We start from the raw sequence: 16519 nt of genomic DNA, 5'->3' as shown, positions 1-16519 counted from the left end.
AGAAAGTATCAGAAACAAGGCTTTTCTCTGTACAGGAGATGGAAGACTCCAGCACAACTCTGGATGGAGCTGGTGCTGTGGGCACCTGCGTCGTCAGACCGGGGTTGAAGGCCAGCAGTGTAAGTTCAATTCTTTATGAGAATGAATATTCTGTGTGTTCAACCTGTAGCAGATGCAATCTCCTTGCACAGGCATTATTCATTCACCTGAGACAGCAGATGCAAAATGCAAATGCCTTTCAAGCCATTCTTGGTAGTGTCTTGCATATTCCCCCAAAACAGACCCCCTGGAAACATAGGACCAGAAAAGCAAATTCTGATTAAAGTGGGTACGCTGCTCCTGAAGTGGCCTCCAAAACACTCCATGGGCCCCAAAGCCTCTCCTTTCTAACTCTACTATTTGCACTAATAAAAGGTATAGACTTCTCTGAGCCCTCACCTCATAAAGCTGCTGGCAACATGAAACTACACAATCAGTTTACGTGAAAACTAATGCAGACAAATCATGTAAACCAAATAAACATCAAAAGCACCTGCTCATCTGCAGGAGAAGGTGAAGTAAGGACAAGGCATTAGATGGAGAAGCACGGATGTGGGTCTTTGAGTCCTACTGGTAATGGTCATGCAACTCCACTAGCAGTTTTATCAGCCTCATCACAAAATGCAGTGTTGTTCACTTTTCCTATTAAAGGTACACTTGGGAAGCTCCCAGCTTTGACAGTTAAAAAATGTTACATTTTCAGTCCAAATGTCAACCCAGCCAGCATCTTCTCAGTGGAAGGAGTATGATTTCTGCTAGCAATCCTAGGAAGACTGTGCTGTAGCAACAAGGAAATCGGTGTCTTGTTTCTAGGATTGCTCTGTTCCCATGGTAATGTCATAACTCACCAGATTTCAGTTCCCAGGACTGCAAATCCAGACATGTTATATTAATATGTGGTTATTAAGAGAAAGGCTGTGTCAAAGCCTGGAGAATAAGTAAAATATAAGGAAAACCACTGAGGTTCCTGGGAAGTACACTGGGAAGACAGAGTTGTTAAGACTGCTACTCCTAAAGTTGTAGTCAGTGATCTGATCTCGTAGCCAGAAGGCAGCAAAGTTGAAACAGTCTCCTATTAATATTAAATGAAAGGAGTTTGTAGCAAGGTGTGGACTTAGTCTCTACTCCCAAGTAAAAACTGATAGGACAAGAGGAAATGTGCTCAAGTTGTGCCAGAGGAGGTTTAGATTGGTGATTAGGAAGAACTTTTTCACTGACAGGGCTTTTAGGCACTGGCACAGGCTGCCCAGAGAGGTGGTAGAGTCACCATCCCTACAGACTTTTGAGAGACACATAGATGAAGTGCTGAGGGACATGGTTTAGTGATGGACTTGGCAGTGTGAGGTTAGTGGTTGGACTTAATGATCTAAAAGGTCTTTTCCAACCAAAATGATCCTATGTTTCTAGGAAATCACCTTAGCAAGAAAGAATCAAATGAGTTGAAGTTCAGATTGAATTTGCTTTGTAGAATCAATGTCTCGGATAACACTTTAGTTTTCTGATCTCTTCCAGGCTCCCATTGAAGGAATAGCAATCCTACATCAATTCCCATTTTCTTCTGGGCTGCAGAGGATGTCTGTTATTTCACAGAAGATTGGAGAGGAACACTATGACCTATACATGAAAGGAGCCCCAGAAATAGTGGCCAGCTTTTGCAGACAAGATACTGGTAACAGAATTGGGAAAGGGCAGCTTTACAATGTTTATTTGGACCTAATCCAAAGCAGAGCTTATGTTGGGTCTGAAATCCTGAAATGATTTCCCCTGGCCACACTACGACTATATGTGTATGACTCTTCCCACAAAGGAGCCTTGGGCTTGTTTGTGGTATTAACTACTGACATTTAACAAGTTTTCCTTGTTTATGAGTTAAGGATGCAAACAGCCCAACAGCTAGTGAGATGCAGAGCCTGAGGTTCAGCTGCTATATGTCCCCTAGCTGACTTGCATCAGCTGAAGATACAGGTCATAAACCAATGTTGATGCATCAAAATACCCAGAGCAGAAGTAGGATCATGGTAATTGTTTGTGTCACAGTAAGCATGTTGTGCTGTACAAGCTCATAAATTTCTTCCTTATTTATAGCCCTGTAAATTCAGCATTGAGTTACTGACCCAGCTTGCAAAGGCTTTAAATCTCAGATATGGAAAACTTGCTGTGGACATGTAAATGACTGTTATTAAGGATAATTGGTATTAACACTCAAGCCAAGACTTCTATCCTCTCTCTGCAAGTAAACATGGGCTTTTCTGGTTTTTTTTTGTATGGGAACAATATGACAGGCTTGTACTCAAATTTGACTGCAAACTTGAAACTCAAGTCACATTCACTGAATACTTCAAAAGGATGCCAAGCAAATGCAGAACCAATGGTCTGTGGCTCTGTGGTTTGCCAGTTCAGATGGCATTCACCTGAACAGAGGTGAAAGCAGTTGAGGGGTGAATGAATATATTTAGTTTAGAACCATCTAAGATCTAATGACACAAACCTGCAAACAAGTCAACATCAGCAAGAAAAGTGTCTTCAGAATTATTTACCGCTTTTCCAGGTTTCTAAATAGCTCCTTTTAGCCTGTCTTGATTGTTTCTGTATTGATTACAGTGCAATGAATAACTAGGTACCACACTGTAAAGCTATGATTGCAGTTTGTACTGAGTACAAAGTATTGCAAAGTTAAAAACAACATAACAATTTCCTCAGTCTTCCAGCACATAGGTAGTAAAGCTTGAGACAGAATTATGAAGTCAGTCATTTGTCCTCTGTCCTGTAATTCGTCTTCCCTACCTGCACCTTAACATGCATTTAAAGTATAAAACAGGTGCAGAGATCACTTGTTTGAACACTCAGTTACCCAGCCTTGGTAGAAAAGAGCTCTCTTTTGTGAGGCTGCAGTGCTATAACTAAGGCTAGAAAGGCATTTAATTGACAGGCATTTAACCCTAGAAAAGCAATCACAGAGGATGGGATATTCTAACCATGAAACTTTTGTTTCCTGTAAACAGTTCCATCTAACTTCTTAAAGGAGCTTAAGACATACACAAGCCAAGGCTTCAGAGTCATTGCCCTGGCCCATAAAGTGCTAAACCTGGGCAAGGATGTAGACATGAGCAACCTAGAGAGGTAAGCTGTGCTGATGAGCCTTTGGTATCTCCCTGGGGTTGCTTTCCTATCTGCCCCAAACCTTCCCCTCTGCTGTGGTTCATCCCAACTGGCAAGGAGGCACCAGGCAGCCACTCACTCCCTGCCCCTCCCCACACTTCCTGTAGGATGGGGAGTGGGAAAAGAAAATCAAAACTCATGAGTTAAGATAGGAATAAGGATAATAACTAAAATAAAAGATAATAACAGTAAGAAAGATGAAGTGTAATAATAATAATTAAGAGAAACAAAACCCAAGAAAAAGACAGGTGATGCCCAATGCAATTGCTCACCACCTACTGACTGATGCCCAAGTAACCACTCACCCCTTCTGGCCAACTCCCCCAGTTTATATACTGGGCATGCTGTCCTATGGTATGGAACAGCCCTTTGGCTAGTTGGGGTCAGCTGTCCTGGACATGCTCCCTCCCAGCTTCTCATTCAGACACTGGCCTTCCTCCACCCCCATCACCCCCAGCTCACTTGCAGGGCAGGGAAAGAAGCACAAACAGCATTGGTGCTGTGCAAACACTGCTCAGCAATAACCAAAACACCCCTGTGCCATCAACCTTCTCTTCAGCATAAACCCAAAATGCAGCCCTGTGGAAGCTACTAGGAAGAAAATTAATTCTATCCCAGAACACCTTTCCCTCCTGCCAATGGAAGCCTGTTGGGAAGCTGTGCCATACAACACCTTTCTCTTAGCAGATGCTGATTCTGTTCTTAATTACACTATTAATTGCCTGCTTTACTACTGTTCTTGCAAGGCTTACTGGGCTGAATTTCAGAATCTGTTATCAGAGGGTAATGAAAGTTGGTTATTGTGCTCCTATATGGCAATGGATTGGGACTGCAATAGAAGTGCCATATGCCATAATCTGTGGTTTTCAGCCAGCCAGTTCCTGCAAATCCCTGTCCCTCTGCACACACATCTTTGCTGCATTGCTCCTTCCTAGTGACAACAAAGCAGCAGATCAGCAGCTTGGCTGAAGCTGCAACAGTGTTGGTGCTTGTTGGGCACTGCTTGTCCCGATCCCTTAGCAGCTGTGTTTGCCACCGAGAGTGGCTTTCCTGCTGAACAAAAACCACAGGGAGAGTCTTGCTTTCGTGCCACCTCTGGAAAACAGCATGTGCGTTTCTATCCTTGCTCCAAGAATGGAGGCAGAGTCTGGGCTGGCATTCCTGGGCCTCCTGGTGATGGAGAACTGCCTGAAGCAGGAGACAAAGCCTGTGCTACGAGAGCTGGCTGCTGCCCGCATCAGGAGTGTCATGGTCACAGGTAACTCCCCCAGGCTCCTTCTGTGGCTGTGCTGGCTGTCGCAGAGCACACAGGAGAGATTCAGCTCCCTGGCATCCTCCGTTGCACATCCATGGTCTCTACTTGGGCTGCCACCCTGCTGTGGCAGACATGAGGAGTTTGCTCCTCCACTGCCTTTGCAGGGGACAACTTGCAGACAGCCATCACGGTGGCCAGGAATGGGGGTATGATTCACACTGCCAGCAAAGTCATCCTCGTTGAAGCAAATGAACCAGAGGGCTCCACTCCAGCTTCCATTGCCTGGCGAGTGGCAGAGGATTGCAAAGCAAACACAGCTGCTCCCCATGTAAGCACAGCCAGGGATGGTTGCTTTTGAGTGCCAGCAGCAATTAACAGAGCACTTAATGCCTAATTGTCTCTTTGCTGGGGCTTTGGAAGTAGCTCTGAGGAACAGAAGAAACCTGAGAGCTTGTCCATATCTGCCCCAGGGTATATGGAGATGTGGTGTGGATCATGCACCTGGACAAATAATGAACCCAGTGGTCCTCTGCCCAGGACAGCATGTGAGATAATGACAGGAATAACTGGCAAGGCTTTGCAGGTGTAGAGGCCGCTTCAATCACACTTAAAATGTGTAGAATTAATGCAATTACACATGGTTGTCTGGGTGAGTCTATGCTGGGCCAAACTTCAGTGTCTAAACTCTTAGCCCGGGGCTAACAAGGATTAGTTATGTGTGGAAACACAGCTAGAAAATCAAGTACTGTCAGGGATAAGGTTTTACAAAACGATGCTGCAGAAGGCTGACAAAGTGGGAGTGAAATGGCATGTTATGATCTCTGTCTGAGAATAAATGCTGCCTTATTTCTAGGAACTATGTGCCAATACTGAGGAAGAGATCACCTTGGAAGTAGAAACGTGCAACTACCATTTTGCAATGACTGGGAAGTCCTATCAGGTTATTAGAAAGCACTTCTCCAGCTTGCTGCCAAAAGTAAGTTCAGAGGAAACAAAACACTGTCTTGCTCTTTCTGCTTTATTAAGTGTCAGCAGTGTTCTGGCTGGAGAAAGGTGGATTTTTCCTGTTGGTAGCTGTAGCATTGTCACTTCACATTTTGACAGCCTTGGGCAGTCTCCCACCATGTCTCAGGTTTAATCCAAACAAGTTGCTTTCAGCATCTGCTAAGACCTCGGATGACAGGGGTGTCTGTGGCACTGTGAGCAGCTGCACAGTGGAGTTACTCCATGCTCACTGCTTCAACTTCAGTTTAATTAAACATCAATCCCACTCCCACATGCCACTAGCAGAGCTGGCAATGGCCTCTGCTCAGCAGGGGCATCAGGAAGACAAAACGTCCACATCTAGCAGCAGGAATCTTCAACTCCTGTCACCCAGTCCATAAAATAGCCAGTGCTGTGACAGGATTTTAAGATTTTATACTCTCTGGCCAGATCTTCTGGTAAGAGAAAACTCAGGCTGAGCAGCGTTACTGCTGCTGTCATCAACCATCTGCTCTGCACTTGGGAAACATTTACAATGCCTTGCTGGTCTAAAGGCTGCTGCAGAGCATGTGGTGATTACTGGCCTCCCAGCACCTCCTACAGAACAAGAAAGGCAGAAAACAGAACAGGATACATCTGATGTTAGAGGAGACCCAAACCCTAAGGGTAGCAAATTGTGGTAGGTTTTGGGGTTTAGAATATTTTACAAGTGTCAGGCATCCATCAAGGAGGCCTGAGGCTGCCTCAGTGGAGTGATGGAGGCAGAAATGCCCACCCAAGGCAGCACATGGCTCTTTTTTGCAGATACTGGTGAACGCGACTGTCTTTGCTAGGATGTCTCCTGTCCAGAAGTCCAGCCTCATTGAAGAGTTTCAGAAGCTCAAGTAAGATTCTCTTTTATTTTCTTCTTGAACCAAACCAATAGTATGTTTCCTTGAAGTGTGATTGGCCCAGCTAGTACTGCTCCAGACCAATCTTTCCAACCTTCCCTTCACCCACACACAACTTCTTTTTCCATGCTTGCACTTCTTTCCCAGATATAGCCACTACTTTTCTCTGGTGTAGTACAGAAGGCAGCATTAAAACTGGCTGAGAGAAAAATGGAGAGGCAGACACCTCACATATAAAAATAGCCCTCATTTCAGCACCTCCTGCACGGCTGTTGGTGCTGTCCTGAATGCACCTTTAGCAAAGCTGAAAACAACCTGCATAGATTGGAATTTGACCCCAAAGATGCTTCTCCAAATCCCTCAAAGGAATGCTTCTTCCCCAAACAGGATTCCTGCTGACTATGGATATTTCTTGCTAAGCATAAACAAGAGAGGGCAGCTTTCAGTTTCTGTTTATGAGGGTTGAAGTCCCCTGCCTTATCAGAGGGACCTCACGTGTAGTGGTTTAGGAGCTGCTGTACTGTTTCAGCAATTCATGTGTCTTTCATTCTACTAAACCAAAGAGAAAATGCTGGGACAAGCCAAGCTGCAGCTGCGGGAGCTGCTGCAACGTGCACACCCTGCTCCCATTCTGTGGTGCTTGGTATTGAGGGGAGAATGCTGTCTGGAATCAAGTGGCAGCTTTTCCTTTCCCACTACAGCCTCTTTCAAAACTTAACTCTAATTTTGTTCTGTGTGCTCTGCCCCAACCTCTCTCCACAACTTGTCCTCTGTAAACAGCCATCATCTTCTCCAGGGTCAACATGAGTTACTGCTCTGATGTACCTGCAGGTGCTAATCAAAGAATCATAGAATAGTGGGGGTTGGAAGGGACCTCTAGAGATTGTCCAGTTCAACCCCCTGCTAAAGCAGGTTCCCCTCCATTAGGTCACACAGGAACAAGTGCAGGCAGGTTTGGAAACCTCCAGAGGAGGAGACTCCACACCCTCCCTGGACAGCCTATGCCAGGGCTCCCTTACCCTCACAGTACACAAGTTTCTCCTCATGTTCAAGTGGAACTTCCTGGGTTCCAGCTTGTGCCTGGTATGCCTTGTCCTGTCACCAGGAACTACAGAGAAAGACTCATCCCATCCTCTTGACACTTGCCCTCTAGGTACTTAGAAGTGTTGATAAGGTCCCTCGTCAGTCTTCTCTTCTCCAGGCTAAGTAGCCTCACATCTCACAGCTTTTCCTCCTAAGAGAGATACTCCAGTCTCTTCATCTTGGTAGCCCTTAGCAGGTGCTGTGCCGCAGGGTCAGCTGTGTGCAAAGTTTACAGGTTTTCCTTCTTTTTCCTCCATCAGTTACTACGTGGGTATGTGTGGTGATGCTGCCAATGACTGCAGGGTATGTAGGAGCTCATCTCCTGTTCTTGTTGAATTTTATCCCTTTCAACCTAAGAAATGTAGTTATGAGAGGCTGCCCAGCACCACTTAGCACCTGCATTTCCCAAAGTTAGCCCGTGGTTACACTCTGTCAGCGTGACACTGTAAAGTACTATCTACACACAGTTTTTGTACAAACAAACACAATAACAGAGCATTACTGCTTTGGGGTTCTTTTTAATCCTCAGAAATAAGGGCAAGAGACTTCTTAAACATTTCTTAAACAGTTGCAAATTTGAGGGTATAAAGAGAATCATTGTATTATCTATTATATTTTGTAGTCTACATAGTATATACAATATAAACATATTGCATTAAAGCATAAATATGTTATCATAAGATAATTGTGTAAGAATGCATTAGCTTGCTTTATAAAAGTTGTCCACAGCTCACTCCTGAGCACTAAACTCAAGGTGACAAAGACAGGTTGCAGGAAACTCATGAGAGAGCAATAAAAGAAACACAGGAAGGAGAACAGAAGGAAGGAAAAGAAGATGAAATGTTAATTTTATCTGTTTAACAGGAGAGGTATGCACAAACTCCAGTGTAGGAAACAGCATACAGGGGAGTTCAAAGGATTGTAAATAGGTATAATGGGATTAAATGAACAAAAGCAATATTTAAGCTCCAGGGATGGGAAGATATCTGGAAAATGAGATCAGCTGGGTGACTGAATAGACGGAGATCAATTACAAAGGACCCTTGAAGCAAAACTTGTAAAGCACCAGAAAATACACTGCATGGGGTGGGAAGGATGTCTCCCCACCTTCTGACTCCCCTGAATTTCAGGCTTTGAAAACAGCCCATGCAGGGATATTGCTGTCGGAGCAGGAGGCCTCCATGGCCTCACCTTTCATCTCCCAAATCCTCACCATCCAGTGTGTGCCAGAGCTGATCCGGTGAGTGCGAGGCGTGAGTGGGAGTGTGCTACTCCCAAATGTGCTGATAAACCAAACCCAGTCCTCACCAACTGTAAAAAATATAGCAGAAGGGGGTTTGAATGGCTTTTAATCCTCAGATGCCACTGCTGGGAGGGTTCTCTTGTTTTAGGAGAGCATTGCTTATGGTGGCTGACATTTTTGGCATAGGTGCAGCAGCAGAGTTGCATGAACTATAGGGAGATATAAGGGCAGATATAAGAGGGATCACAGAACAGATTTGCTTGACATTACTTTAAAAAAATATATCTCCATATGCTGCACACAGTCATGGAGCAGCCACTTAGTAATGCCATTTAACCAAATGCATGCAAAGACAGTCACCTGTTTGTGTAGAAATGTGCTTGATTCCCAGAACTGTTGAGCAAATTAGTAACGAAAAAAGGAACAGCAGCTTAATCCAGATATTAAAATTGTAGCTGCAGAATAAAACTAAAGGAAGAAACCCACTGCAGATGAAGGCTGGTTAAGTGGCTTTGAAATATTTTAAGGCTAAAATATATATCTATGGAATCTGAGCTGTTTTCTATTCTTTTGAGAGATGCTAAACACAGATTCTAAAAGCAGACACCATCTGTAGCAGTAAAACCACAGTCCTGTAGCTAAAAGTGGGGCTTTTAGCTTTGTTTTGTGTTTTGAGCAGGGAAGGTCGAGCTGCTTTGGTTGCTTCCTTCGCTGTGGTTAAATACCTGACCCTTTGCAACCTGATTCAGTTTGTTGGCACCTCTCTGCTGTTTTGGGTAAGTGTTTCGTATCCATCTTCTATCCGTCCTCTGTGCTCACCGTAGGTGTTTCTCTTTAGTGGTGTTACTTGGCAAGGAGGAAAAGGCATACAGGGCTTCGACGAATAGCAAAGATCACAAAAGCTGGGTAATTACTGGCAGGGGGTAGACTGGTTGTAGGGAACCCCAGAACCAGCAAAAAGGCCCAGTGATAAAACTTGATCTCATCTAAAGGAAGAAAGGGAATTCAAAAGTCATGAATCCTGCCTAGCTGGGTGGTGGAAGCCCCAGGAGTAGGACGTGCTGTAAAATGGGGGCTTTGGGAGCTCAGCAGCCTCTCTTTGCTGGAAAAAAAGCTTTAAAATAGAAATGTTACAGGGAGATGAAGGAGGGTAAAGGAAGAATTACCGTTGTGTATCACCAGTATGTGATGAATCCTCTAAAATTTTTATATGTGAAAAGAAAACAGTGAAGGAAATTTACTCTGAGCCAACTCTTTTATGTCAGTTCATGCACAGCTGTGTGTGGTCCCACAGAGGGTGAAGGTCAGAAAGGAAGGTGAGCTGCTGTGAATCTGCAAGGTACAACCAAGGCTTGGCGGCCACCAGGGACTGCTGGTGGGTCACCACATAAGGACAGCTTCCCCAGCCACTAGGATCCGTGTCCCCACTACCCAAAGACATTTCAAACCTGGTGTAAAGTGAAACTCTGGCTGTCATTGCTACTGCTGTGGTGTGACTAAGTGGTCCAAAGGGCATTGGTATTTGTCAGAAGCAGGGTGGTAAAACAGTCAAATGTTGGGTCATCCACAAGTGCTTTGATTTAGCAAGGAGTTCAGTGAGACCTGGCTGGCAGCTGGCAAGTTGGGCTTGCTAGTCCTCATGGGGCTGGGCCATGAGGCTGCTGTTGCTGAAATGACATTGCTCTGAAATAGCAGCGGACACTACAGTCTGTATTGTCAAAGCTGTCTTCAGTTCTCAGGTGGTGATGCCTTTGTTTTTCCTCCAGCAACTGCAAATCTTTGGGAATCACCAGTATTTGATACAAGACATGGTCATCATCCTTCCAGTTTGCCTGACATGTAAGCAGCTTGGGGAAGCTAGATGTGTCTGAGAGCCTGAGTTAAATAGCTGACTTAATTTCCCAATAAAAATTAAAAAGAGGAGCCAAGTTTTGCTGCAAGTAACATCAAAACCATTGATTCTAGACCAATTCCCAGAGCCCAGAGTGTGGGATTTGGCTCATAGTCCTTTGCAAAGACCGTTGCAGGATCTACACAACTGATAGGGTTTGGTTGTGAGACTTGACTGGAAGGGGAACAGTTGTTCTGGTGACTGAAAGTGGGGTTCAGACACTATGACTTCAGCTCCTGGCTCTCCCAGGTGTTCCTGGCATGGAACCCAGTATGGCTCTTAGATTCCCATGGAGATCACTATGGATGAGATGACATTCCTCATCTTCTTGGTGTGTTTTCCTGAGGAGAAGGAAAATAATGGGAGATCAAAGCTGTTTCTTCCCTTATTAGGGCTTATTAGAGCCAGGCTTTGCATCTTTCACCTGTGATGAGTTGGTGGGGGAGGGTGTCTCTACAACTCCACATGCCCAGCAAATGCAGAGGGATGCTGGCAGGCTGGGTTGCCAGGGACTGCAAACGCCTCTGGTTTCTCTCCAGTGAGCTTGAGTGAAGCCTATCCGAAGCTGGCACCTTATCGCCCTCCCAGCCAGCTCATCTCTCCTCCCTTTCTGCTCTCCGTCATCCTCAATGTCTGCTTTACCGTAATCATGCAAACCTGTGGCTTCCTTCTGGTGAAGCAGCAGTCCTGGTATGTGACTTTGGCCAGCCAAAGGTAAGTACCTCTTTTGGTCTCTAATCTCCAGCTTGCAGATCACTTTGCTGCCGTGTGCTAGGTCTATCTTCAGAGCTGTGCCCCTGTCCCTCAAACAGTGCTGTCCTTGTTCACGTGAAAGCTGAGATTTTGGCACACATCAGAAAATTCAGCTAATTTTGGGGGGTTTGTTTGGTTAGTTTGGAGTTTGGTTTGTTTTGGTGCTTTGTTGGGTTTTTTTAATGCATGGTTTTTCAACTCCTGTGGGTGAGATCTGGTTATTATAGAATGGTGAGTTGGAAAGAAGAGGGAATTACTGTCTGCAGCTCAGAAACAAAATGCTGGGTGTTACCTTACAGACATTGCTCTCCAGAGAACCAGAACATGTCCCTCAGCAGCCCAGGACAAAACAGTACAGGCAGCGGTGCCCCAAGCATGGTCCTCAGTTATGAAGACACTACACTGTGGTCACTGTCTTCAATCAACTGCATCATTGTGGCCTTTGTCTATTCCAAAGGAAAGCCCTTCCGGAAGCCCATCTACACCAATTGTGAGTAGAGCTGGAGTAATATGTACTCCACAGGCTCCTGTTCCTGCCCTAAAATAACCCTGGCAGGAGGGGCTGGTAGGAAGGGGATGCTGTGGATTTTTCTGCACTCTCACCAGTGACTGAAATGTAAAGTAACAGTTGGTGTATGTGAATTCCTCCTGCTCTGTTACAAAAAAAAGCTCAGCAAGCACTGCTTATGTCAGCTTCTTCCATGAGAAAAGAAGCAGCAGAGCTGAGCAAGGAGGCTGCATCTTGTTTTGGAAAATGTGTGCTTTTCAGAGGATGATGGGCTGGGTTTAGTGCAGAACTGTGTATTGCTGTAAACAAAGAGCATATGAGGATGAGCTGTATTTGTTTTAAAATGCACACATCAGAAAGAGTTCCTCTGAGATTCACATTCTTACCTTGCCTGACTCTCATTCCTCGAGATGAGAGAGAAAAGCCAACAATATCACTGTTAAAATTCTCTCACAATAACCTTTCTGTTTGAGTTTTGCAGAGATGATTTAGCCCTTCCAGCCACTGATTGACTGATAGATCCTTTGCAATTAAAGCTCATGGATGAGAGGGCAGGACATTGCTTCATCTTAGCAGAGTTGATTTTGTTAGGTATTTTATGAAAAGGCAGGTCCCAAATCTATTTCTCAGAGTGTTCATTTTCTGTAGAAGGTGGATGAGACCAGAAAGAAGCTGCCCTGCAGGTAGCCAGGCTGAGACAGGACAGACAACTCTGCTGAGAAATCTGAACACACTTCTCTGTGTTTTATCCCTGTTTTATCCCTAGGAGAAAGCAAAGGGCAATTCCCTGGTTTTGCCTTCCACTTGCCCGTCTCTAGCAGTGAGAAGGTTGCCAGGAAGCCACTGGCAGCTGCTGACCCAATCTGCCAGCTAGTTTTAAGATGCTGAGCTCCTGGTAATTGCTGTGAGTTTGGCACCTCCTGACATCTGAGCCATTTGCACTCGTTCTGTGGCCTCCCAGCCTTTGGAAAAGCCACACTCTTCCTGAGGAAGGCACAGATATAGCCCACCTTTGCACCCTGCCAGTCACAGAAGCCCCTGGCACGCCCTAGGAGGTCAGCTCAGGAGCACAAGCAGCCTCCTTTGCTGCCTGCAGTGCAGGCATACAGCTGAGCCTGTGGATGGGATGCTGGGGGCCCTCACAGCAGTGTCCCTTCAAGGCCGTTTTCCGTGGTGCTGTGAGAATCAGAACATGTCAAATCACATATGTAAGAAAAAACAGTGTAGGTGGTGAGCTTTGCAAGAGGAGCTGAGGAGTAGCTCCTCTAATTTCAATTCCACAGCTCCTCTTTTAGGAGGAGAAAATAAAAGGCATTTTATATGATGGCAGTTTGACAGAATCAGCATGTTTGCTGAGTTTGGTCACCAATCCCCCTCCTTCCCAGGGTTACAAATGTTGTTCTTTCCCTAGATGTATTTTCAATCCTCCTGGCCCTCCAGCTTGCAATCTGCCTCTTCCTACTCCTCGCTGACATCGATGCTGTGTACAGTCGCATGCAGGTAAGTGCAAACAAAATGTACTTTTTCTTTCCATGCTGTGTATTTTGCTGGCTCTTTGCCTAAGCACACAGACCAGAAGCTACAGCTATGGTCATCTTAGAAATGAATTTGCTGATCTGATGCTGACAGGGCAGCCCTTTCAAACTTGCTAACAACCTTCTGACAGGGGGCTTGGTTAATAAGGTCATTCTCCTCTCCTCGGAGGCAGCAGGAGACTTGGAGGCAGCAGGAGGAAGAATAAGTGCTCATAGCCTGGTGAGCTTGGCAGATGGTTGTGGTTGTGCATGTTGGAGGAAGCTTGTTGGCCAGAGAAGTGAGTGGGTAGGGATTGCTGCTTCCACCCTCTTCCCTCCCAGGGCACCAAGAGCTTGCATGGGGCCGTGGCTACCTCTGCCCTCATGGGCTCCCAGCCAGGGCCCAGCACAGGCAGTTGCCCCCAGCTCCGTTGCCCAACGATGGGAGGGACAGGACCTGCAGCTCAGCCTCGGCCATCTCACACGGGATGCATTTGGGGGCAGGCTGGGCGTTAGGGTGGGCATAAACAGATGGATTAGCTGCAGCTCCCCAGAACTATTTAGGTACCAGAGCCTGCCCCAGGATCTTCAGGTCTGAGCAGTAACTGAAGTAGTTGAGACGAGTTAGGCAGCTAGATGCCATGGGGAATCTGGCATCAAACCTTCCAAGATCTCTGTGACAAGGAGTTACTGTCACTTCCTACTACCTCCTCCATGCTTGCCACTGGGAAAATGTTAGTCAGCTTCTCAAATCATTAGCAACAGATGAAGATCTTGGCAAGGAATTTAAACCTAATTACTGTTCATGTCTTTTCCAACAGCTTCTTTGCATGCCTGTGATTTGGAGAGCTTACATCTTACTCATGCTCTTGGTCAATTTTTGTGTATCTCTTTTTACAGAGGTGAGTGCGTGTGTTGATCACCTATTCCCTGGGGTGAACAGGAGCAGGGTCTGCTCAGGTCTTTCTACCTCCATATGAAGCCACACTCACCTGCAGAAGCATAAGCCCTCAGGCCTTTTTTTTTTTCTCATAGGACTCATCATGTATGTCAGACAGGTGAATCGTATGCAGCCACAGAGCTGCTTTAGACCGTGTCTGCAGCTTGTAGGGAGGGTGCGGGCCTAGGCACAGCCACACTGGCAGGGAGCAGGCTGCAGCGTGGGCAGCCACACTGGCAGGGAGCAGGCTGCAGCGTGGGGCAGCTGCCTGCCACAGATTTTGAAACACTCACTTCACTCTTGTCCTACAATCCACGAGGCCAGCAACTGTGCTGGCTTGTGACATTCCACATTGCAGTAATGCCTAAGCCTTCAAGTGTTCTGTGTGTTGAGGTTGGCCGTATCCAGCACCTACTATTACCTCCTGCAAGGAGCAGCAGTGTCTGGTTGTCCTACAGTCCCAAACACTTGCCCCTTGACTATCCCTTTCAGTTAAACAGACTGAGATAAGATTCATGTTGTCCTGATGTAACTGAATAGAGCCTTTCTGCTCGAAAGACCTTTCTCTAGATGAGGAAGGTGGTATTTGGGGCACTGGGTGGCTCAGGGGAGATTGCATATGTAGCAATAGATGGCTTTTGTCCCTGAGCAGCCCTCCTTTCCAGTGAAGGGCAACAGCACTGACCCTGTGCTGTGTCACTCTACAGGATGTTATCTTGGAGAACAAGCACCTCTGTCCGCTGGTTAAAGCCTGGTTTGGGTACCAGTCAAACAGCCAGTACCGAAAATGGCAGAGGATGCTGCAGAGGGATCCCAACTGGCCTCCTGTAAATGCAAAAGACTTTGTGGCAAAAAACACGGAGGAGGTTTACATTAACCCCACCTACGAACACACTGACAAGGACTAGAGGAGAGCTTGCAGCCCGGCATGGGGCCGTACACTGCTGGCAGCTTCCCTGACTGCGCCGAATGGACCATGTATTCAGCCCTTGACATGCATCAGATTGAGATGTCTGAAATCCCTGCACAAACCCATCCATTCAAGGGCAGGCTGGGCCTGTGATGGCTGTGCCCTGGAGCACAGGCAAGGATTGTTCTCTCAGTTGCTGATGAAATTTCAACAGCCTTGACTCTATTCCATGGCGACAGCAGGTCTCAGGCCTTGCCAGTATCTTCTACAGAGGCTCAAAAATACTGCATGTGGCAGCAAAGCAATGATTTCTTCTGCTCCACATCACTCTCTCACTCCATGTTTCAGTCACTGCTTCACCAAATCCTGTCAATACACCCACCAGGCTCAAGAGGAAGGTAATCCAAAATAAATGACAGAGGAGCACGTGTACACTGCTGAAATCCTGTGTTCAGTAAAATGCTACAGCTTCCAAGAACTACCAGAAAGTTCCCTAGGCGAGGTAATTTTTTGTATCCCAGAGAGAACTACAGCTGTGAGAGGGTGCACACACTGCCTTCACCCAGCTCTCCCTTGCTGGTTCTTGCAGACATAATGCTCTGAGTACAGGAAAGGTGAAAACTGGTGGGCTGCTGTAAGATCAGGCTGGGCAGGCTGCTGAAGCTATGTCCAGTTTAGCTCTCACAGGCAGAAGTCAGCAAAGCTGCTGCACACACACGTGACCTCCCTCAGCTTCAGCTCTACTGATGCCAGGTCCTGGCCCACATTTGGGGTCATGTAACAGAAGGCAAGGCTAAGCCTTGGCATCTTGCTTTAACTAGGTCATGCCAAGAAGCAGGGCTGTAAATACACTCTGATGTGTGCCTGCTGGAGAGGTACAAGCAGCTGAGTCCCTCCCTACTTGCTCTTTCAAGTTGTTCAACCACCTAATCACTTTAGCCATGAAAGAACTTTTGATTACATTTATCAGAAGCAAAAAAAAATACTTTCAGGTTTAACTTCATTATTATCCATCTTCCCCTATTAAACAAGTAACTGTATTTAAATCTCGTACCAGAGGGCACTATGCAATATGACCAGAAATCTTGGCATCGTTATTTCAAACACTGAAACAAATGATGTTTAAAAAAAGCTTCTGATCCCGTTATGCACATGTTAAGAGCAGACAAAAATAGGAAGCCTCTCATAGACAGCTCTTCTGCTCACATCTCTGCTTACAGTCCAGGCAGTTGCCTACAGTAAAGGCAACATGAGATTTAATTTCTTGCATGAAGTCTGCAAATAACATGGCTCCAAACACAGAAGACATACTCCTGGTAAAAAGTAATAAACCACACTTTTTCCAAACTG

The 16519-nt window shown here is 46.0% G+C and overlaps 1 protein-coding gene across 3 annotated transcripts in view; it reads left to right on the top strand.

Moving 5' to 3' along the window:
* The window catches only part of LOC104561897 (probable cation-transporting ATPase 13A5), a 36591-nt gene extending 20747 nt beyond the window's left edge, over positions 1 to 15844 (top strand). Inside the window, exons 15-30 of one of the 3 annotated variants that reach the window (XM_010207754.2) lie at positions 36 to 119; positions 1552 to 1708; positions 3042 to 3159; positions 4332 to 4456; positions 4618 to 4781; positions 5307 to 5429; positions 6242 to 6321; positions 7671 to 7713; positions 8541 to 8650; positions 9333 to 9429; positions 10420 to 10492; positions 11084 to 11258; positions 11597 to 11787; positions 13217 to 13305; positions 14141 to 14221; positions 14967 to 15844. In XM_010207754.2, the coding sequence (XP_010206056.2) occupies positions 36 to 119; positions 1552 to 1708; positions 3042 to 3159; positions 4332 to 4456; positions 4618 to 4781; positions 5307 to 5429; positions 6242 to 6321; positions 7671 to 7713; positions 8541 to 8650; positions 9333 to 9429; positions 10420 to 10492; positions 11084 to 11258; positions 11597 to 11787; positions 13217 to 13305; positions 14141 to 14221; positions 14967 to 15167 (1911 nt within the window). In that variant the 3' untranslated portion in view covers positions 15168 to 15844. Of the gene's footprint in view, positions 1 to 35; positions 120 to 1551; positions 1709 to 3041; positions 3160 to 4304; positions 4457 to 4617; positions 4782 to 5306; positions 5430 to 6241; positions 6322 to 7670; positions 7714 to 8540; positions 8651 to 9332; positions 9430 to 10419; positions 10493 to 11083; positions 11309 to 11596; positions 11788 to 13216; positions 13306 to 14140; positions 14222 to 14966 lie in introns of those variants that run through there. The other 2 variants (XM_062006178.1, XM_062006179.1) reach the window with 2 other exon arrangements.
* The last annotated feature ends 675 nt before the right edge of the window (positions 15845 to 16519 follow it).

This window comes from Colius striatus, chromosome 12 (assembly GCF_028858725.1).
Source record: "Colius striatus isolate bColStr4 chromosome 12, bColStr4.1.hap1, whole genome shotgun sequence".
Lineage (NCBI taxonomy): Eukaryota > Metazoa > Chordata > Aves > Coliiformes > Coliidae > Colius > Colius striatus.
This window is presented reverse-complemented; position numbering and strand designations above follow the sequence as displayed.